Here is a 23,872-nt window from a genome sequence, read left to right as displayed (position 1 = left end):
GGTTTCCTGCGTTTGCGGTGCTCATGTGAGATACATTCATAATCTCATGTTTCATTTTGTAAACTTTCATCAGGACTTGTTCAACAGCGTTAGGATGAGCATTTGGCGGCTGGATGATGCGGTAGAAAGAGATGCCAAGGTGATGGTAAACTGTGCCAAACCATGTGCTTTTTAGTCAACAACAACAACAACAACAAACAACTTGAATGGCAGGCAGTGAGACCTAAACTGCAACCCAGACAGATAGAAACTGGTACCTTTTATACTCTGTCACCAGGATACAAAACTGGATGCTTCCATTACCAGGTGCTAAAATATCACATGACTAAATTACCATAGACAATATACACAATATAATTTATCACATAATATTTACAATGTTTTATGTACAAAATAAATACATAAAGCATAATTACAGTAAATATACATGTACGCTAAACTACCAAACCCCCACCCCCCTTATCCCATCACTTGGTCCCTCCTAGAACGTTTATGTTGGTATTTGAACCCCTGGGGGACTCTTCTGGTTGGAGCAGTCACAGGTCAGGACAGGCAGGTGTTTATGCAAACAACTTAAACAGTGTTTCCCTCATCTAAAGCACCAGCACACACTTTTATACCACTTTTTTTTTATAGCACATAGATGATACTGCAGAAAACCCAACAGAACTGAATTTTAACCGTTGTCTGCAAATGATGGACATATGTGTGCACAATGGCTGCCCCTGAAAAGGTCCAGTGAATTGGCCCTCCCCAAATGTGCCTTACTCATTTTAATATCTGGAGGTCCAGGACAGCTGGAGGGAGGGTGGAGGGGTTGGATGGTGGTCATTGGGGGGTTACGGTTAGGGTCTGGCCTGGCTCACTGGCCTGGAGGTGATGGAGAACTAGTAGAATGGTCCCGGGTTGTACCAGGGGCATGACACCCACCCAGAGTACCAGGGGAACATTTTTTTTTCTTTTGGGTTCTGCCCAGTGCTCTGAATGTCAAAGTGAAGAAATTCAGTGAACCACAGGTAAAGAACAGGAGTAACTATGACTCTCTTAAGGTTTTCAGTTTGTCACACAAGTCCAAGTATTTTCCCTTCTCCCGTTAGGCCCTCCTTGCAGCTGTTCCCCCAAAAGTTTTCCCCTTTCCCCCCCTTATGGGCAGCCTTGTATGCACAAACAGTATCATAGGAGCCTAATCTACCTCCACTGTCTTCTACACAGAGCTGAGTACCCCGTTTAGTACCTGCCAGAAGACAACACAATCAAACATGGTTTAAAATGTTCAATAAATCTGCTATAAACATTCAGTAAATAGAGTCAATAAACACTGGCCTACAAAATGTGTAAAAATGCAATGTGCAAAATGTTCTGCGCACATCTTGTGAAAGTGCAAATATCGCCTCCAAAGTGCAAAGTTGTTGTTTGTTGAAAGTGCAATTAATACAAAAACCCAGCTGTGCAATATTTACAAGCCCAAAGCCGTCAGTCAATAGTTACAAAGTGGCCCTCGTTACAAACAGGCACTCTTTAATTATCCTGGTGTGTACCTCTGCAACCGGCAGTATTTTCAGCACATGCAGTGGTTATGAGGGACATGCTGAATGTGAGATTGGCTCGAGCTTGTTCAAAGCTTACTGCCCAAAACCAATTAGGCAATTCCTTGGATGCAGGAGTACAGACTGGGAGTCAGTGTTTGCCGATAATCACATACCAAGTTACAAAAGATGCCAGGGTCGGTCCGTGGGTGCATTTTCTGCACATGGTCAAAAAACGTGCTTTTGTCGGAGAATTCGTTTCTTGGGGCTAATGAGACAGCATATTTGCGGTAACGCCCTCCTTCAACTTGTAGAATCACTGCATTGTGCCTTTGAGATATGGGATGGTGGGTGGTAGACTTGGCTGTTGGTTGGTGCCGGGTACACAGAGGAGGTTGGCACGCTGCTGCTTGGGACTGATAATAAATTTAAATCATAAGGATCATATAAGCTGTAATGCATGACCGCAGGCTGAACTGGAGGCCGCAGCACAGATTCTGCAGCAAAATAAAAACATATCACCGCTAAAGTGCAAACAAGACTGTGCACGATTCTCTTTTCTGTTCAGTTTCAAGATCCCCTGTCCTCGGTGTCGTCACTGGTCTCAAGGAAGCAGCTACCTGAGGAAAAAAAGGAAAGAGGGTGTGTTGTGGTCGATTTTCATCACCCCTGCTGCTGTCAGAGTTGGAGCCATTACTGTGGTAGTGAAAGTGGTCTCTCGGGATTAAAAGAGCTGGAAGCTGCACTATTTACGTTTTAGCTCTGACTTTTAACGCTCATATAATAGCGCCAGATTAAACCGAAGCCATAAAACCTTATTAATGTCTCGCTACCAGGTCTGCACAGTTTGTATTCGGAGTTATGAGGTGAAACAACACAACATAAATCGAGCCCCGCTTCTCTCGCATGCTAGCCCGGGCCTAAGACAAGCCTGCCTGTGTAACCTTTATCTGAATGTGGCTAATGTTCAGTGTCATAACACAAGCTGAGGGCTCCCTATCAGCTCCACTGTAGCCAACATCAACAGTGGCCTTCCTCTCAGGGCCTTCGGCAGAGCCCGTTCCAGCTTATCAGGGCCAGAGGAGAAAGTGAAGGAGGCCCACAAAGATAGCCTACATTTACACAAGCCGGCGTGTCACTTTGACGTGAGGGATGTTTGTTTGTTTGACTTAGCGCTGCCCAGTCCGAAAGGGAAGGCCAGACTGTGTCACCTTACAAAACATGTACTGTACTAAATGTGCGTTCACTTGAGCGACATGGAGCTGCTGGCGGTCTTCCCTAATCAGCTGAAGACAATCTGTTTTTATGCACGATTTGCTGCCCGAGATATTTCAGCAGAATGTGCACATAGCACAGAAAGCAGATAACGGTATCTGATAGGCTGACGTTGATATTTTAGTAAGTGTCTTATTTTAGTTGGACTGGCACAAGTTGCCCTGCTGCTGTAAGGATACAGGAGAGGGATACAGAGGCTTTTGGGTATTACAGGATCAGGATCGCTCAAGGACATTTCTTTAGTCTCGCATGCAACATTTTTATTTGTAAATATATATATATGTGTTCCCTTGACTGTAGATTTCCAATATTAAAACAGGTAAGATTTACTTTATGAAGAAGAATACAGTAGCCAAATCCAAGCAGGATATCCCTCTTTTATGGGCGAGAAAGAACCTTGAAAACATGTTTTTTTCATTGAGTGTATTTATACTCCCATATTCTCCAGGCATCTTTATTGTTCTCTTTTGGAGCTGGCGCATATGAACACCATAAATTGTTTACAATAGCCTGGATAAGCCCACGTAAACTCATGAGCTTTTGATTATTAGGCACTTTGGATATGCCAAGAGTGGCTGGGTAAACACCTTCTTCTGTTTGCTGTTTGTTTCTGCCTCCTGTTTTAGCCTGTAACCAATATTCAGAATATACTGTGAATTCATGTGTCGAGAGATATTACTGAGATATGCCTATAGGGCATAAAAATGTGTAAAAACAGCATATTTTGAGCATAGCAACAAATGTCTGTAATACACTGAATAAAAGTCTGCCTGGTAAACAGATGCCATTACCCTGACTCCTGTCATAATAATGAGCAAATGGAGAATATGTGAGCCGATCATTATTTTTCAAGCCAATAAAACGGTGCAGAGCGTCTCACCTGGTGGTAAAGTTGACTCTGCGGATGCTAACCACAGGCAGAGACATGGGAACACTTAGTGGAAAGAACAGATTAGAAAGTGTTTCTGCATCTGCCAGTTGTAATGACTGAGCTATTGTGCTCGTACGTACACAAGTGTGCCACTGGCAAAAGTACTGTATGTCTCTACTGAGTCACCGCTTTTACCGGAGTTCCTCTGTGGGATCGATTGTTTTTGTGGGAGGCTGCAGCAAGCTGTCCAGGATTTGTATAAATTTTTCCAGCTCGTAGAAATAGTGTTCTGGTGACCCATATTTTACGTAATCGCTAGTTGTTCCTCTTCAGATGGAGCTGAAAGGCAAGCTTGTGTTTTATCGTTGAGCTTATCTTGTGGGACGTTTGAAAAAGCTCTCAGTCGGAGCCTCTGTCCTTTGGAGGAATATTTTGTATTTACAGTAATCTCAGTGGCTCTGCCATCAAAGATTGACACAAGTTTGTGACTTTTCAAGCGAATGTAATGGGCTGGGTATGACTTAGACACTTTGTCTTCTTCTTCCCTGTCTACTGTTTGATCTGGCATGGGCCCAAATTCAAGGGCGTGCGTGCATTCATCTACTTCTGTGATTGCGCCTCACCCAGATACAGTAGCTGCTTCTCCCTGGTGTGCCAACGCATATCAAAATCATGCAAACATGGAAAAATCAATTGATGCATTCTGGAAAAATGGCTTCACTCCCTTGTTTTTTTTTTTTGGCATTGACAGTGTATGTGTGTGACTGTATAGCTTTTCCTTCATGGAGCCTAGACAGGCCCGGGTCCTACTTCCAAAACAAATCTGCGACCTCTAGTTTAATAGCTGCTGGGGCTACGGGACCATAGTTGGTAAGGGAAAAAGCTGCTCTGCAGGTTAACCTGTGGTCATTAGTGAATTGACCGTGTGTGTCGGAGTGTGTAGGGCAGAGGTGTCAGGAGTGTAAAGTGTGCTTTAAGTAGCCATGTGAGTCCACTGATGAATTGGTCATTGCTAGTTGACGGGACAGTAATGGCCCTGCTTGTTTGGGGTGCAGCAAACTGTAATTTGTATTCCTCACCGTTATGTGTACTGTACTGCCTAGTTCACATTTATCCTCGAGCTCCGTGGGTCTCTAAAGTTCACTTTCATGCTGTCACAACATCATTCATTCGGACTATTTATTTGACAGACTCGCAAGAGGTGAGTCTCCAGTCTGCTCTACATAAATCTTTCATGTTGTTTCTTTCCTGTGACAGGAGTGCCACTTGCATACCATCACATCGTAAACTGTATCCGGTCCCAGTTGGCAGTGGCACTTGATAGCATATCCTTGTTTGTCAGTGTAACACTATGCCACCCCCTCTGCAGCCAGGAGTAAAGTGGAGTACTCATAAACCAGCAAACAAACATCCCGTCTGAACATGTAGCGCCAGCACAAAGAGTTTCACTCGGGTCAAACGTCTCATCCCGTTCAGTGTTTCAGACGTCCATGAAAACATCCATTCAGTGCAATATAGTAACTTTTAAATTGAATTATGAAGCAAAAGAAGCTCATAATGTTCATTTTTCCAGATGTTTCAATGCCCTGTGTTCACCGATTAAGGGAAATTCAAGGAGTTGTAACAACTTTAAGTTCATAAAAAGAGAACTCTAAAAAAAAAAATAAGATACAGCTACCCCCAGAAGATGAAAGCACCTCCTCTGCTCACCGGCTGCTCCAGGGCCCGGGGCCATAATAAATAAAAGGCTTTACTGTAACTCTTTCCTGGTCAGACCTCAGTCAAAAAAGGGAATTCTTAGCACATAACGCTGCTTTGATGTGTATGGTCTGCTGCATCAAGACAATACAGATAGCGTCGGGTAAGGTGAGGCAGAAATGTGCACATGTCTTCTACTTGCAAAACACGTTTTGGAATAAATCGTGTATTCACCAAGCGGGTCTACAGCTTTGTTGGTGTGAGGCACTTTTTTTTTTGTTTGTTTTTAATGAATATTTTTGAATTTCCAGCACTTGACCCAGCATCCTCTTTTTATTTCTATTTGTTTACTTATTTTAGAAATATGTACTTATTTGACTTTCAAATGCATCTGGTGGTTTGAATTTTCTCATGTTGTCTTGTGTGGCAAAACCCACCAATTGTGCACCTAAGTCAGCTAAATCACATCCATAAAACACAGATATTACAAAACTGATGCCAGATGATCCAAACAATCCAGTCCAGAGGGACAAATCTATAAATCTTGCCAGACATGCACTTGTTTAGATATGCAGCCTGAAAATTGGAAGCAGTTCACAATAATGACTGTGAGTGTTTTTTTGTTTTTTGTTTTTAAACAGTTTGGTCTGAGGTGATTAATGCCATCAACGTTAATTTTCTGATATGATCTGCATGGCTGGGCTCTGCCATTAATGTCAGAGGTAATTGGAAAAGCCACTGGCAAACTGTGGTGTAGTTTGCATCAGAAAACAAGATTGGCACACTTTTAAGCAAATGACACAGCGTACGGGTGATTTAATGTACAAAATGAGAGGCAAATTTGACTTTTTCAACTTCAGATTAGCGGTGATTAATGGCGATGACTCTGTTGTTGAAAAGGCTCGCCTCTCCTCTGTGTGCATGTGCGTTCATGTTTCTGCTCGGTGCAGTTGCCCGGCCGGGAGAGTCGGTTTAATCAGTTTTAAAATCCGCGAGGTTCTCCCTGCCTCTTTATGGCGGTGGAAGACGTAACTGTGACGGAACATGACAGGCCGTTAAGTCCTTTGTGCCGCTGTGCCAAACGCACAATTGTCTTAATGATCCTCAGCATGCGGGGCGGAGGCACAGCCAAATGTGTGTTATTTGCTTCTGGAAGTGCAATGCCAACGATTAACGTGACACATTTCTTGTTTATTGAATTTCAAAACAGCTGCTCCGTTTAGTCAGCCCTTCACACCAGCGGATAAGCGTGACAAACAATCTTGCATAAGAAAAAATTACCAGCTCAGTATCCCTCCAGCTTTGTAATAACTTGCTTAATAATACAATAACTAGATTTCAGCATTTGAATAGGTGTTATGAATGAGGGGAGTATTCAGGGATAAATATAGTAGAAATACAACATCACTGAAACTCTAGAGGCCACTAGATGTGTGAATGCATGACTTTATGAACCATAACTAACCCCTTTTCCACCCCTTTTTGTTTCCTTAAGTTATCTTGTTAGCCTGACTCCTCAGAGCTCTTTTTGAAGACAAAACCCCCAAAAGGCTGTAACTTCCCGACATCTTGTGATCTCTCTCTGGTTCACAGGGTTTTATGAAGAGGACAAAGTGTTTGTTCCATTCACACTCTTCTCCTCAGAAGTTATTACATCAAGACAACCGCTTTATCTATTCCTCCGCTCGCACTTAACAAGCTTCCTCCCCCCACAGCACTATCAGATCAGATGAAAAGTAGAATGTCCTCTCCTCTCCTCTTTTCTTTTCTTTGACCAGAGATAAGCAGATGTCGGAAAAGCGTCTCAGTGGTCAGCGACTGGCATGATCGTCAGCCCAGAGAAAAGCCAATTATCCTTCATGTATCACTTGCACCATCACTAAAAAATTTGGCTCGAGTCATGGGAAGAATGAACTGAATTTTAACACACTAGCTCATACTTTAGTTTCTCGCCAGGTTCTTGGAGTTTTATTTATGGCCCGCATTGTCTTGCAAATGTTTCCTGTTCTGAGAGAAGCTTAGCAAATTCAGTTTGCAACTGAAGCTTTTAATGGATATGCTTTTCCAGAGAATTTCGCAATAATTTACAGCTTTACGTAACAAGTGCAACAAATAACAACAGTGTAATCCAATAAATAAAAGTACATTGCTCGAAAAAGGTTCGGGGACTTTCAGGAGTAAAAACTGAAGGCATATTGTAAGTTAAGTGCAGCACAGTTTGTAAAATACCATTACCTGAGGTTCCAGTGAGTCACTAAAAGCAGATACCAGGCAGGATAACAATAACAGTGTTTAACAGTGACAAAGTAAATGGCTTTTCAGGCTTACACAGTGTATCTGTCAGATCTCAAGTGAAAGAATCTCAATCTGTCCATCATGGTGATGCAATAGTTTCTCAAACAATTCAAGTGGCTCTGAGCAGAACCCGTGCAATTATCTTACTGTGTAAATCATATGTCTTACTTACACAGTCTCTTTGCCATGCACTTGCTAAATATTGACATGTCTCACCGTTGAAATAAATAGAAACGATTGTAATCCTGCATCGAGGTTTTTGCTCGTGCAGGTAATTAGTTAGGCGCCACAAGTGGAGCCAGGTTGTCAGTGTGAGGGTAGCAGTCAGAGGGCGGTTTGAGTCCTCAATCCTTATTAGATTAATGGCTAACCTCCCTCTGCCCGCTCCATTTACAGAACATGTCAGGTTTTCCTTGGAAAGAGCACACTGGCATCTCAGTTCTCACCTCCAAACATCTGAATGCCACTCTGTGCCGCTGTGCGCGCCTACGTGCGTGTTCAGGATTCCACACAACGTGCATGTCACTCAGGGAAGGACCCCATGCACCGCGGTGACCTGGTTTGGTGCTCGTACGGAGCGCAGGCCAGGTCTTACGGTCACGTCAGCTGAGGTCAAACCAGTTTTTTCACCCCCGCTGCCTTTGACCTGCATCCAGAGACGTCACCGCCTCTGACGGACGGCGCACGTTCTGTCCTGCCTGCACTGTCATCAGGTCTCCATGAACTCTCGTCTATAACTGGAGGGCTCCTCGCCGTGAGCATCTGGAGCACACACCGAGTTATGGCCTATTAGCAGCACTCTCAATTATGGGTGGATGACGTGAAGAAAAGGAGAAGAGATTACCTTGCTATTTACTCCTTAAAAGGGTTCCTGCGCAGGTCAGGGAGGTCGGAAATGTTTGTTTAATTAGATCATTGTCAGGGCCGGGAAATAAACTGCAATAATTAAAGAACTGTGGGTTGCACACTTCTCTCCAAGCAAAGCTATTCGTCTATTAGGCAGTTCGCATTCTTCAGGGCATCGACAATAAACATTAACCTTGACCTTAAATAGAAACAGTTGTCTATAAGTGGCGTTGTCACATGCTCAGCCGCCAGTGATTCTCAATAATGATTGGCTACCTCTCTCTCCCAGTTGATGACATAATAAAAAACATAAAAAAATGCAAGTCATCTGACCCGTAGAATGTCTTAGACCCATGGAAATATGCTACTTTTTTTTTTTTTTAATTTGCTATAAAAAGCGCAAGACCTTTTCAACTCACTTACTCAACCTTCATTGGTAGGAATACCAAGGTTACAACAAGTGCCTGTCAGTGACATCACCACCATTAATACTTTATACTTTCAAACAACAGACGCTCCACAGAGAATAATAAAATTCACAAGGAACATCACAAAATATCTAAAAATATGACATGCTCCTTCACATGTAATGAAAGCGGCCTTTATGTCAGTTGTATTGCCTAGCTGGTATTTAACATATTAAAGGCAGATCAGGCTGTTCAGATCCACTCTGGAAAGTATGGATGTGGAAAATGAATACAAACAGCTTCTAACCCTTAACACACATTCCTCTGAGACTGAAGCAGTGTGATCCCCCTTTCACTTGCCTTGCTTTTCTTTGTGGTTTTGGTGGAGATTTTTGCAGATTCTGCAGTCTGTCCACTCTGACTGGATATCACAGGAATCCCGTTGGGACGTTTGTGTGAGCGTTACATTAGGACAGTGTGAAGCAACCGTCTTCATTCCCGTATTAAGCCGGTGTGTATGTACACCTGGTTTGGTGCTAATGTTGGCTGACACACCGTGTTCGTCTCCCGGTTGTCATAATAGGGGCGCTGACAGGGAGTTCTTAATACCAGTGGCTCCTCTACCATCAACACTGCTTATGTAACTCCATTTATGTGGCACCATGCCCAAATATTTCCAGCCCAGCTTTTGCAGACCCCCTACCCAAGATACACACTTCCCTGTGGCTAAGAATAAATCATCCACTGGGCGAGATGAGTGACTGAGAGGAAGAAATTGAGCCTTTCAGGTTGGACTATATTAAAAAAAAACAACTTATGAGCACCCTAAGTGGAGGGTCATTACACACACTTCTGAATCTAAACAATGGATGTATGTATTTGTCATGTCAATACAGGTATAGTACATTTATTATTCTGATGGACTGCAACAAATAACGGGCATCTACTGCAGTGGTTTTGGTTTGGATGGGTTGGTTTCTTCTGCATCACTGCATTTTTTTTTTTTTTTTTTGTTTTGTTTTGTTGTTGTTGTTGTTTTTTTTTTTGTTTTTTTTTCTCAGATTCTACCCAATGATAGAAATCAACCAAAATTTGGTTTGCAGTGTTTGTTTCTGATGTGCTTTGCTGATTGGCCTTTAAATGGATGTCATGATTTGAGAACACAAGGGCTCTCAGTTAAATGTTTTTATTATTATTAATATTAATGTTGTCACTTTTTTTTTGCTATTGGTGAATCTGTTTAGTGCTAAAAGGCAAACTTTGAAATTGCAATGCAGCATGACAGAGTCAAGAACTGATATTTCCAAGCTTTACTTAACTTCCCACTTCACTCTTTGTGACATTTTCATTAGATTAACAATTCAGTAATTATAGGGATTATTGAGGACAGATTGCGATGAGTCACACATATGCTCACTCTCCATTATCAGCTCCACTTTGTAAACGGCTCTGGTTTTAGGCTAAGGCGAGTACAGTTTGTTTCAGAATCGCCAGAGCTGGATATTGGTTCTTCCAAGAATTCCTCTGAAGCTGCCAGACCTCTGCATTTTAGTACTTTGTGATTATGGCATGTGGCATGCAGAGCTGTCTAGTAAATCCTGCGGTTTTGGATGTGTCAGGGTCTCCAAGTGGGTAGGCCGTGTGCCACAGTGAATGCACATACATCAGCGCTGTGCAGCAAACAGCCTCCGTTCCTCTGGCACCGCACAGTCAGCTATCTGCACCAGACGCAGCGCTCTGCGTAGAGGTCTGATTGACCATGAATGCGATACGCAGATACATAAGCATATCCAGATGCACAGCAAGCCATCACAACAAGCCGTAAACTCACTGACTCACTCACTCTGGCCCATGCAAGTGCTCACTCACGCTCTCACATACACACAATTATTGGTGTCATGTTGGGTGTGTTACCTTCCTTTATAGGTACACAGTGATTTCATCTACTGTGCCAATAAAACTGAATGTTCAAGTCTGTAATTTGGGCGTATCAGCATGAAAATACAGACGGTGGCGCAGCAGAATCAAACAGAAGGATCATTTATTTATTCAGGATCATAAACTCTGATGCACACTGTCAGATTAGTTGGAAAAAAGGCACACTTACACGAGGTAGGCAGATGTTGATATGATGTAACCCCTGATCGATGTATTTGCCAGAAGGCATCGGGTTAATAAATACCCTTTTTTTTTTTTGTTTTTCAGGCAAAAGTTTTGCAAGAAGTTTTCCTTTTTTTTTATAGAGGTGGTGTATATGCGAGGTAAAGATGAAGCCAGTGCTCACATCACGCTGATGACTATTGACCTTACCTACATGGAAACCAAACCACACAGCCAGAAGTCTCCTGGATATGCTGCGTTTGAGGCCTGGGTCTCATGTTTGTGTTGTTGCTGTAATATGACAGTTTGACAAGTGACTGACGTGGGTAAACGGGGTCTGGTGTTGTGTGACTTGAGCCGGCACAGGTCCTCAGACAGTCCGTCTCCTGTGTTGAAGTGGCAGTGTAACATTAGCAGTAGCAGCTTCTTACTTGCTGGGATAGAGGAGAGAGAGAGAGAGAGAGAGAGAGAGAGAGAGAGAGGAGGGAAAGAGAAGTGGTCAAGTTGATTGTAAATATAAACATATGCACAGCATTTTTCCCAGAAGCCTGCCTCAATGCAGGATTCATGGCCTGAAGCCTCTCAGGAGTTTTCCACTAACCACCAACCGCAGGCAGAGTTACTCCAGCAAGAGCTAAGTTGGGCCATTCATTTTAGAGGAAGCACAAAAATGGCTTTGTTCGTCCAGTGTGATTGCAGTGTTTGGTTCGGGTTTACATGGCTTTCGGAAACTCCTCTTCAAATTTGTAAAGTCAGAGCTCCCCTCGTTGGAAAAAAATCTGATTATGTAACCAGAGGGTCACCCAGATGGATGAACCTGTGGTTTCCAGTCCCACAGCAAGCTCATTAGCTAAAGTAACCATGATTTGTCAAATTGCAGGCCCCCACTCCCACCCCCACCCCCATTTGTATGCTGCCACTCTCTTGCATAACCATACCTGTCCTAACAAGACTGGACCTTTTTTTTTTTTTTTTTTTTTTGCGTCAGAACCACATAACCCAACTTTTCATCTCATTGCATATATATTTTTTTTATTGCTTGTTACTTTCCGACTGAACTGACATGCTGTTCCCTCTGCAGACGCGGAAGCTGACCAAGGCAGAGCGGCAGCGCTTCAGCGAGGAGGTGGAGATGCTGAAGGGGCTCCAGCATCCCAACATCGTCCGCTTCCACGACTCCTGGAAGTCAACGGTGAAGGGCCACAAGTGCATCCTCCTGGTGACTGAACTCATGACCTCAGGCACCCTCAAAACGTGAGGCTCCTCATTCAGCCCCGGATGTCTCCTTTCCGTGCAGAGCTTTTCATGTCCTCTCTCATACCAAAAAAAAAAAACTAATTTTTGTCATGTCTGAACACTTTGTCCCTTTCTTTTATGGGGCTGTGTGATAGATTTTTTGCGGACGAGTATCAGGGAATTAGATGAGACTTCCTATTGGATGTCAAAATCGGAGATGTATTGTTTTGTGGTGCTTAAAAGCTTCCTCTTCTCTCAGTGTTTTGGCATGTTTAGACTGTCCCCTCTCTTTTGTTTTAGGTACTTGAAGAGGTTCAAGGAGATGAAGCTGAAGCTGCTGCAGCGCTGGAGCCGTCAAATCCTCAAGGGGCTTCACTTCCTGCACACGCGCACGCCTCCCATCATCCACCGGGACCTCAAGTGTGACAACATCTTCATCACCGGCCCCACCGGCTCCGTCAAGATCGGGGACCTGGGCTTGGCCACTCTCAAAAGTGCCTCATTTGCTAAAAGTGTCATTGGTGAGTGTAAATCTGGCCTGTGTCTTTTCTTAGTTTGAGTGATTTACGACTGCCCTGAGCTTGTAAGTAGCAATCAACCTAAAAAAACAGCTTCCACTTAAATCAGCAGCTAACAAAGCTCATCTTATCCCAGCTGCGTCACCCCCATTAATCTTTAAAGTTTTATTTCCTGTAACTCCACAAGTATTTTCAGTGCAGCTACTCCCTCTTGTAATTACTACTGTAAAAATGCCACCAACCCTGACACTCACAGGCATGGCTATAGGGATGAAGCCTCTAATTGTATTGAAATGCTTGAAATTCTTGCTTTTGCTCAAGATCCTTAACATTTATTCTGCGTTTCTCCTGCGTCCCCCTCATATCGGGACTCATCAGGTGACTGCACGCATGCCACCACGGATGTTTACTCTGAAATTTCTGCCTGCATTTCAAAGTACAGCATCAGCTCAAATGATATCTATCAGATTCCCTTTAATCAGCCGTTCACATCACGCCATTTCTGCTAAGTACGAGCAGAAGGTGCCGTCTAACCGAGGCGGTATCGTTAACTTGTTGATTCTCGTTGAGAATGTTTGACTGTCCTGCATTGATTTTTTTAGTAAAAGCATAACTATTGATTGTTTCCCCTTTGTCTCTGCGGCTGATAGGAACCCCGGAGTTCATGGCCCCGGAGATGTACGAGGAGAAGTATGACGAAGCGGTGGACGTCTACGCCTTTGGCATGTGCATCTTGGAGATGGCCACCTCCGAGTATCCATACTCTGAGTGCCAAAATGCTGCCCAGATCTACCGCAAAGTCACCAGTGTGAGTAGGAGAGGAGGAGGCCGCCCTCATTTTCTAACATGTGTTTAATGTAATTGCCCACATGTGTGTGCGTTCATCCTTGTGCATAATGGGATCAGACCAGGAGGAATCAGGATATCCTGTATACGTGTCTGGATATCCTCGTGAATCCTTGGAAGAAATGGGCCCCCACATGGAATAAAAGACCCATTTTGTCTATTAAAGGCTCAGTTTTGTCCATTACAAGCTCACAGTGCAGAACCATGACATTATATGATTAGTCTGCTGTTTTCAACCTACAGCCATGACGCATGATAGCAGATGTTTGACTCACTGATTGCGTTACCATTTTAAAGATCCTATCTGGGAGCAGTGGTTCCATCGTGTTCACTTTTCTCTAAGAGAACTTTTCACTGCGTCCGCCTCTCTCGGGATGAAGAGGATTTGAAACCCAGCCCAGTGCCCTCTTACATAAACTCGACCGTTGGATCCAGTTCATATCTTAAAGCCTTATCCAGAGAAATCCCGGGGAATTCTTCAAAAGCCCAGAAGCACAGTGGCGATCTTTAACAGCAGAGCAGCACGGCAGTAGCTGTGGGCTGCCACATTTAAAGCTGTGCTCCCAAGTGTCGAGCGGAGCGATGACGCCACGGTGGGCGAGGACAGACGACAGTAGAATTTTATGTTCGGGGAAATGACGTCTCGCTGTTTTACCTCACAAACAGGGCAGACTCTTTTCGTGCCACAGATGGAAAGCGTTTGATCACGGCTGTAGAGTGAGAGAGGATCAATGCCAGGGAGCCGGAGAGGACACAGGCCCTAAACTCTCAAGGCACCAGCAATCTATAATGCTAATGTTCCCTTTACAGTCAGAGGAGCCTAATCCTATAGAAAGATTTCATAAAACTCACACTAGGTCTGCCCTCTATGACTTGTATCTATTTTAGCTCTTTTATACCATTGAGTTTAATCGTATAGATGTGACTCAATATAACTTAACAAGATTCATACGAAATTCTGAGTATTTTGTTTTTTTTGTAAGGTCTGAGTTGTATTGACGGCTTATGAGTTACTTGCTATGAAAGCTGCCGCTTGACTAGAGTAAGGAACATAGCTTGACATGAAAGCCTGAACATATACAAATCTTGTTAGAGTCTCATAAATCTCTTCAATGTGGCTGTCTGCAGACTTCACTTGGCCTCGGTCATGTTCATAGTGTATTTTTATTACCCAGCCAGCCATTAGACGCAAAAATAAATACTGTGGGCCTTTTCATGTTTCCATAGGCCAAGTTAAAGAAGCTAGGATGCATGGAATAGTAGAGCTGCATAGAGAAGCCATTATAGGCCATAATAATGCTTTAGTCTCATCTCTTAGCAAAACGGAATTACTTTTCTTTTGTTTAGACCAAACATATAGATGAGATTCCTCGACAACCTCAAAAGATGATACTTTAGAAAATTCAACACAACACTGCCATGTATCTCAACATCATGTCTAAACATGTAAGATAATGTAGAGCAACATTTCTGTGACCGCGAAGAAGACCAAAACAGATTTTTTGATGTTCCAGTTTATGTTTCCGTTTTCTATTAGTGGCTCACATGTATTAGTCGCATGCACTGAAGTTATTCCCGGAGCAAAGTTGTGCAGTGTCACAACAGTGTTGGAGTTTCAAACACAACAAACAGAAAAGTCAGTGCAGCTATCACATTGTGCCATCCAGACATGAAATGAGAATATCATCCCCTCAGACTCAATAAACCACTCCCTTTCTCAGCTCTGCCCTTTGTCTCACTTAAACAGGAAGCGGGGACAATCTTCAGAAATAATTTGTGGTCATAACAAATGAAGAAGCCAGTTATTGTGCGATAGGTTTATGATAAACAAACACAGCCTTTATTCATGAGGCGATTTATTTGGATGTTTTGAATTAACATAAGCATGTTGCTCGGGCATCTGAGCCCAGACATCTTATTGACCTTGGCTCTTTGTAACCAGGGCGATTTGCCCCTCTTTCTTATCAGTGTTTTCTCAGAGATGGGAGCTTGAAACAGCTGCAGTACAAAATGCTCTCGGTCAACTGCATCACAGTTTTAGGAAATCTGTGCTTACCGGCTGTACCGCCGAGACGGAAACACAATGCTTATTACATAACGTGAAAGTGAAAAGTCCCAAATGACTATTTTCTGCCTTGAGCTAATCTCCTCATAGTGGCTGTAGCTGCAGCAGTCATGAGAGCGCTAAAAGCCCTTAAGTGATTTCTGAGGTGGCCTGTGGTGAGGAGAGATGAAAGAGCCCAGAAGGAACATTGTGGTCTTTTCCTTTTTAATGACCCCTTGCTCTTGTTGTCCTCTTATGTTGACATGATTGCAGAGCCTAATGTCATGCTGGCTGGTGGCAGATGTCACCAGGCAAGGAGTTACGTTAATGTACAGCACAGGTGGGAAGCGCTGTTATTGGTTCAGTGAGTCCCTCTGACGTGAGAGCTGTGCTCTGCAAGGAGGAGATAAATTATTCTCTTGACCAGCCGAATAACAACTTTTCGGGAACAGCGTTTCTGCTATTTGTTGATATGAAGTGCCCCAAATGAAGTGTAAATTAATCTTTTCATTTGCTTCTCCTTACAGGGAATGAAACCTGACAGCTTCTACAAAGTCAAAGTCCCAGAGCTCAAAGAGATCATTGAGGGCTGCATTCGTATGAACAAAGATGAAAGGTATCATTGGCTCTTACACGGAGAAAAGGGGTATTAAGATGTATCTTGTAATGGGGTGCTATGCAAAATTGCCAAAGGTGGATGAAACCAGGGGCCTTTATACAAAAATGTACAATAAATACATAATCTTTAAGTGAGACAGTCACTATGATGACAACTCAAAAATCAAATTATATGTGTATTCCTTGCTTTTTGTCTGTTGCATCCAAAGGGTCCTCACTTCAATCAGTCCCAGGCAATAAAAAATTTCCATCGTGCACCTTTAATTTCTACAGGATTATTTGTCCTGTTTCTTTGACTGGTAACCAATTCCAACTTTTTATTCCATTTCTCCATTTTGTTTTTTTTCTCCAGCACTCTGTTTGGAGCTTTCTGGAGGCTTATAAACTGTAACAGTACATCTTTCATTTGTATTTTTTGGCCCAACCTTTTCCAAACTCTGGTTCACTCAGCCGTTCCCTCTCCCCTCAGAGTTATTTACTGCTTGCATCAGTTTTCTAGTAAATATGTCCTCGCACAGATTTTCTTTAGTTAGAGCCGACAGTTTTTAGTTATGTGTGTCCAACACTCTGGCTTAGGACGCTCATCTTTTTTTTTATTCTCAAGAGAAAATTCTACCAAACAGCATCTGTATGGACACCGTGTACCACAAAGAAAATAAAAATGTGTTAACTGTCCTGTTACCTTCAGTTTATTAAGTTTTTTTTTTTTTTTTAACCAATTGGCGTCAAAGATTATAATAAAAATTGCTACCCAAGTTTATGTGGGGTACCAAATGTGTACAGGACATTGAAAACATATCATCATGTTAATTTATGTTTACCCACTTGGAAATTCTTTAAATATTACGCAAAAAAAAAGATGTTAATGATGTATTTCGAGACGTTAAACACTGAATGCGGTCAAACTGACCCTAAAGTTAGCAGGAGGGTTAAGAAGGCTGCCGTGATTAGAGGCCACCGACGAGACCGATTCCTTGTCGTCCACAGGTACACCATCCAGGACCTCCTGGATCACACCTTCTTCCAGGAGAACAACGGCGTGCACGTGGAGCTGGCCGAGGAGGACGACATGGTGAAGTCGGGCCTGAAGCTGTGGCTGCGCATGGACGACACCAAGAAGCTGCACGGGAAGTACAAGGACAACAACGCCATCGAGTTCCTCTTTGAGCTCTACAAGGACGTGCCCGAGGAGGTGGCTCAGGAGATGGTAGGCTGGCTCGCGCAGACGCTCACGAGCTGCTCCGCTGACCCCAATATGTAGCTGCAGCCATTAGTGGGGGGAAAATTGTATAACTAACCCCAGATCAGCATGTGGGGGCAAGTTCACCCAACACCCACATGGACGCTGTATCCTGGTCACGACCTGTATGGTGTGTCTTCATGGTGACAGTTTTTAATGGGTTTTATAGGGGAAGGTGGAGCCATACTCAGTCTAATCGTGGATTTTGGTCTTGACCTCAGTATTTTTAACACAATTAAGCACCAAATACCCTTCTTTCCAGAGGAGGGATTTGAAGAAAACGGAAATGTGATTAAGTGAAAGCCTAATTTGGACTCAATTCGACTCAAATCTTGTGGCTGATTCTTTTCTTCCTTCAGTATTTACATTCCAAGTTGAGTTATTTATTAGGGGAGAGGTCTACGCTCAGGCGAAATGTTATTATTAAGTTTTATTAGATATACGCATTCCACAGAAATTATGGATATGATATCTGTAGAAGAGGTATCCACTGCAGATGGAAATGCTGATATTCACCTGGATTCGGTGCCATTGAAAAATTAGGCTAAGCTAACATTATGTCACACCGTCCCACAGTGTTGAAAGGTGAAAGAGAAATTCCGCTATGAGCTATCACTCTGTTTGATGACTGACCGGAAACTGTAAAGCCAAGGCCACTAATGCATCCCGAGACCATTATGGCTCTGTTTTATGGTTTGATCATAACAGCGGAGACATTGACAAGTGCTCAGCCCATAAACCCGAGAGAATGCTGTGCAAAGTGTGTCAAGGGCACCATTCAACATTTAATCATCGACAGTTCGAAATGTGAGAGCGCGGCTCAGGAAGCAGCCGAGGTCACGTCTTTAATAATATAATGGCTCTCTGGCTTGTTACGAAACGAGCCCTTATGTCCTCCAGACCCACCTCCGCAGAGGTCACTTTTAATGAAACTTCAAGCCACAATTCCTTCCCTGTTTACCTCTTTGTGATATTTTTCATCAAGATCAAATTTGGTATCAGCAGGGGACATCTAGTCTGGGTGATCTGATGTAATCTGATTTATGTGTTGAGAGGCAGATTAAGACCGACTGTCCCACTCTATTAAATGCCGTGCTCTGAGTGCGTGACGAGACAATGCGCAAGACGCCAGCCTGACATACTAAGAACACAGTCAATGGGTATCGATTTGCCACAGAGCAAATGCTGTTAGCACAAAGCCCTTCGTCACATCAAATGATTGCTGCAGACTTGTATAAATGATCTACATATTGTTGTGCCACGTCTCTGACTTATACACGTGTTGCAGTGTTGTGCCCTGACCACCTGTGTGTTATGCAGGTCGTGCTGGGCTTTGTGTGTGAGGCAGACTTCAAGCTGGTGGCAAAGGCCATACGGGACAGGGTGACGGCCATCAAGCGGCAGAGGGAAAAGCTGAGGAGGCAGGCAGAGGAGCAGAAGAAGAAGCAGGAACAAGAGGCCATCGAGGAAGAGCCGGAGCTGCAGCTGCCCTCACCGAAAGTCAACGAACCTGTCGCAGCCGAGAGCCCCACCCCGGCCCAGACTCCTCCGACCCCCATCCTGTCCCCTGTCAACAGCTCTGTGGACTCTGGAGTCAGCTCCAACTTCCCCGCAGAGCCAGAGGAGCCCGAGGCAGATCAACACTTCCACATCCGCCACAACAGCTGCTCCTCTGCTAACTGTGAGCAACACAGCATAACATCCCATTGGTCTTTTTGTGAATGCTTTAATCCAGACTGGAACATGGCTCCTTACATTTTTGTTATGGGGGCCACAGTAGGAAGCACATTCATAAATCTGACAGTGTTAGTGCAATGCTTTACTTACTGAGCCTTACCCACTGTATGTGTGTGTGTGTGTGTGTGTGTGTGTGTGTGTGTGTGTGTGTGTACATTTGATATATACTGAAGATGGTTGGTGGTTTCCATTGTAGTGACGGACCCTGACAATATAATGATCAGTCTCCCTGCTCATTATGCAACAAAAAACACCTTTAAGTGCATGATAGATTGCACCTATGTAAATATATAGAAATATATATGAAGAACTTGTTTGCAAAAACAGATATCTCCATTTGAATTTCTTAAAACCTTTTTAAACTTTTTGGAATTTTATTAAAATTTACTATATATTTATTTCTATTTTTATATGTTTATTTAGCCTGGCATCATTTTTATTATCCTAAATCATGCTTTGTGTGTGTGTGTGTGTGTGTGTGTGTGTGTGTGTGTGTGTGTGTGTGTGTGTGTGTGTGTATCAGTGAAAAAGGTGTATTCATTTTAAGAATGGCTTTTATCTGTTTTTGCAAATGAACTCTTCATATGCACAATGCATGATCAAAAGTAGGTATATAATTTTATGCATATTAATAATCACTGTATTATTAAATGTATTTCCTGTTTCCGGGTACACCTATTATTTATGGACTACTGATCTCTGCTGTTATAATGACAAATTAAAGCTGCAAGCAGCGTTGGACGGGCCCTCGCCCCCCCGTGCACGTCGGGGACGGCGCGCGTGTCGAAGCGCAGACAATTCGTCCGTGTGTTCCAGCTTTAAGGGTATTTTTCGGTGCTTTTATTGTGAAAGAGTTTTGGGCTTTTATTTTGAAAGGCCGCGGAAGTCCTAGTGTGTGACCGACAGGACTACTGGCAGCTGCTGCATGATCACACCAAAATGCAGGCACATACACTCACTCACTCACTCACTCACTCACTCACACAAACACACACACATACGCACGTGCACACACACACACACACACACACACACACACACACACACACGACGCCAACAAAAACCCACTGGTAGTACATTCGCTGCTGGTGCCCCTCTGGCCACTAGCAGCGCCCCTCCAGCAGATGGCGCCCTTAGCATGTCCTAGTGTGTGACTGACTTGAGTACTGGCAGCTGTGGCATGATCAGACCAAAATGCAGGCAGACAGAGAAATCCTCATTCAATCCAATGGAGAAATCCAGAAAACCCACCCGTTTGAGGTGTCACAGCTCGGTCACCGTTTGAGTTACAGACTTGATTCAAAGCTTAAACGAGTCACGAGACTCGGATCTATAAATCTCCCATTTACATGATTTTGCTATCTTTTACCATTTTTAAGCTATGGCAGTTTAAGTTTGAGAGTGTTTTCTGCTCCCTCTGAGCTCTTACAATGGGTGTGTATTGCGCATTCCTGAGGCAGCTAGAGTGAGTCACATGTCCAGGCAGAGTGCAGAGCAGAGCACACCAGAGTCAAAAATGTTTGAAAACTCTTCACAGCTCCCACAAACTTGGTCCAATCCACATCAAAACGACATATTTTTGTAGGAATTTTTGTCCTCTTTCCATCTGCATAGTTTTCAAAGCAGTCAGACTTTTACTTTAGACTCCAGGGGCTTAATTAGTGCCAAGTGTCAGCCTGTTCACACCAAACTCCATGGAAAAAAACGAGGTGTTGGTTTTGGCCACTCCGACTTTGAGGTCTTATAAAATCCAAACGAATCAAGTAATGACGGAATCTTTAGCAACTTTTGTTCAGCACTGTGTCCTCTGTCATCTGTTAAATTTTCAAGCCGCTGACATTTACAGCCTGGGAGGAGATAGATTTCGTTCAAAGCGAAATTTTGGGCGAGAACGTGACTTTCAAACGCAAATTGCGGACTTCCTGTTGGTTTTAGGTGGGGGGTGTCAGCGCGTCATTTGTAGGGCTTGATGAGACCTACATTTCGGCATTAGTTTGGTGTTTCTATCACATTCCTGTGGGCCGCACCAGCTGCCTTTGTGTCCCTAGGTGGCGCTACCGAGCCCATTTTTGCACTTAGGGGGTCCGTTTGTCCATTTTATCAAATTTTTCGCCAGACCTGATGTACGTGCCGAATTTGGTGAGTTTTTGAGCATGTTTAGGGGGTCAAATTAAGGTTTACTTGGACGTAATAATAATAAGAAGAAGAAGAAGAAGAAAGAAACGAAGCAAAAACAATAGGGCTTCGCACTGTTCCAGTGCTCGGGCCCTAATTAAGTCAACAAATGTGCACCCAAATTTCATTGCAATCCACTCACTATATTTTGAGATATCAAATTTGGTAAATTGATGCAAGAGACAAACTGACAGGGTTCATCCTCTGAGGAGCATGAATGTTTTCACTAAATCTCATGGCAGTCTGCTGAGTAGATTTCAGGATGTGTTGCCTTTAAGTAAAGTGTTGACCTGACAGATGGGCAGACACCAGCACCCGTCAGCAGGGAAAAATGGCAAAAATCATCCTGCTTGTCGGTGCTATTATTATTAAAGTTATTGACCTACTTTTGAAACATGCTGTGGTGTCACGCGTGGGTCAGGTGTGTCCTTCAGACATGAACTTTAGGCTTCAAGAGTGTAACACAGAAATTGGTTGTGCTCCAGAAAAGCAGTGCAGGCTGACATTTTTCGCTGCATTAGGCGCTCACTTGTACTCACTAGCAAGTCTTTTGGATCTCCAAGCACATGGGAGGCTTACAGTGAAATGTGAGACTGTGCATAACTGAATTATTCAGTCCCTGTCAGTGTTACCTCTGTAGATGTTGGTGTGGGTGTGCATGCTGTGCTGTACGTGTTGAATGTTTGCTGGGCCCGATCAGAGAGACAACCCAAATATTCTCGCTGCGGATCCCAGTGAATCAGTCTTATCTACTCTAAATACACCCAGCCTCTGTTCCCTTTATTGTATCCATAGAGCCATGCTAATCCATAACTCAGATGGGGTAATCAGGTGTGTGTGTGTGTGTTTGTGTGTATCAATCATGCAAGCCGTGGTAGGTCACATGCTAATGGCTTATGTCTTTTGTTGTAACAGCTGACTGTGAGACGGATGGCTATCTGAGCTCTTCGGGGCTTCAGGATCCCTCGGAGGCCCGCAGCCTCAACGCTCCCCCAACGCCCCCCACCACACACACAGACACCCCGCCTGCAAATGGCCTCCCCATCCCGGCCCTACGCTTCCCCTCGGTGAGCGGCCTCAATAAAGAGCTTGTTATCAAAGTGGAGGGCCTGTGGTGACGGTGGAGAGCATGACTTGCAAATCTTAACTGGCCCTCCTTCATTACCATTACTCCTCGAACACAGCGCTGAGGTTACGTAAACAATGAATAGTTTAAGAATAGTTTCTTGCTTTTATAGTACAGCGTTAACCCAAATGGTGAAACAAAGTGTGCTTTCAATGATCAATAAATATACGTGTTTATTTCACGGTGGTTTCAGTTTTCACTCAGTTAAAAAAAAACTGTTTTAAGTCTTATTTGTAACGTATTTTGTACAGAATCAGTCCAGAGTTCACTGCTGATGTAATTTCCACATTGAGTATATACAAAGTTAATAAAAATGTAATTAATGTTGAGTTAATGCTATTTTGATTATTAAACCATTTGTTTAGAGGAAGCGGGTGTAAAGTGCTTTTTTATAGAATACTTCCTCATTTCAAAGACAGCATGTGAAAAAGCTTTCATGTCCACCATCTGTGGTCTGGCTCAAAAACAAAGAAAAAAAAAATAAAAATAAATGAAATTCTGCTGCCATGTTTACCTAACCGTATCCCTCGTTTCTATTCATAGAGTATTGCGGTTTCCAGCAACACAGATCATGGCAACTCGGGTCCCCCCAGTGGCTTCAGCTCTCCTGTGGACAGGTAAACCCCGCTCTTTGCTCTGCTCTTTTTTTCTTTTTTTTTTTGTCCATCAAAGGAACATTGGAGGTCAATAGCCCCTCCTTAATGAAGTTACGCCGCCTGAAAATCAATATAAATCGAGTAGAAACGTCTGGTGTTCCCTATATAACTCCTCCTTGACATCAGTGCGGCTGCGACAACAGGCCTGAGGCAATCAGCAGCCTCTTCTGTGTTTTTATTAGACTGAGGCAGAGTGGACCCTTGCAGGTTTCTGTGTGACGGGGTCTCAGATGTTGTGGAGGCTCTGTTTTTCCATGTTGGTGGTATGTGAGGAGAGGGAGGCTTTATTCTCTGCATGAAAGCAGATTATGGGTGGGCAGATGGGGGGTGACGGGGTTGGGCTGGGCTGTCATGTGGCGTCCATCCTGTGTTCAAAGAGTATAATGTTTCATAACAGCTATGGCACTTAGGTATCCGCTACCTGAGATGCCAATGGATTTTTTTCTGTACTTGGGCCAAAAAGCATTGTGTTTGTTTTAATTTTATTGAAAGTTTAGGTGTGATTTGCAGTTAACAGACACTATTTGTCTTGTCCTTATTTAAACCCAGGGTAGCTTGAAACACACACCAATCTGTTGAGTGTCATGTTTTGTAAAAGCTTAGGCATGTGCTATTTCGGGTTCACTACATCGCAAAAGCTTCAATCCATAGTGCTTAA

The 23,872-nt window shown here is 43.5% G+C and overlaps 1 protein-coding gene across 2 annotated transcripts in view; it reads left to right on the top strand.

The window, feature by feature from the left end:
* The window catches only part of wnk4a (WNK lysine deficient protein kinase 4a), a 40,043-nt gene that overhangs the window by 4,203 nt on the left and 11,968 nt on the right, over window positions 1–23,872 (top strand). For both annotated transcript variants that reach the window (XM_030077754.1, XM_030077753.1), the window contains 8 exons: window positions 12,100–12,272; window positions 12,555–12,775; window positions 13,423–13,580; window positions 16,190–16,278; window positions 17,268–17,487; window positions 18,841–19,201; window positions 22,348–22,499; window positions 23,102–23,175. In XM_030077754.1, the coding sequence (XP_029933614.1) occupies window positions 12,100–12,272; window positions 12,555–12,775; window positions 13,423–13,580; window positions 16,190–16,278; window positions 17,268–17,487; window positions 18,841–19,201; window positions 22,348–22,499; window positions 23,102–23,175 (1,448 nt within the window). The remainder of the gene's footprint in view (window positions 1–12,099; window positions 12,273–12,554; window positions 12,776–13,422; window positions 13,581–16,189; window positions 16,279–17,267; window positions 17,488–18,840; window positions 19,202–22,347; window positions 22,500–23,101; window positions 23,176–23,872) is intronic.

This window comes from Myripristis murdjan, chromosome 19, assembly GCF_902150065.1.
Source record: "Myripristis murdjan chromosome 19, fMyrMur1.1, whole genome shotgun sequence".
Classification (NCBI taxonomy): Eukaryota; Metazoa; Chordata; class Actinopteri; order Holocentriformes; family Holocentridae; genus Myripristis; species Myripristis murdjan.
Note: the sequence above shows the minus strand (reverse complement) of the source record. Positions and strands in the feature narration are given on the sequence as shown.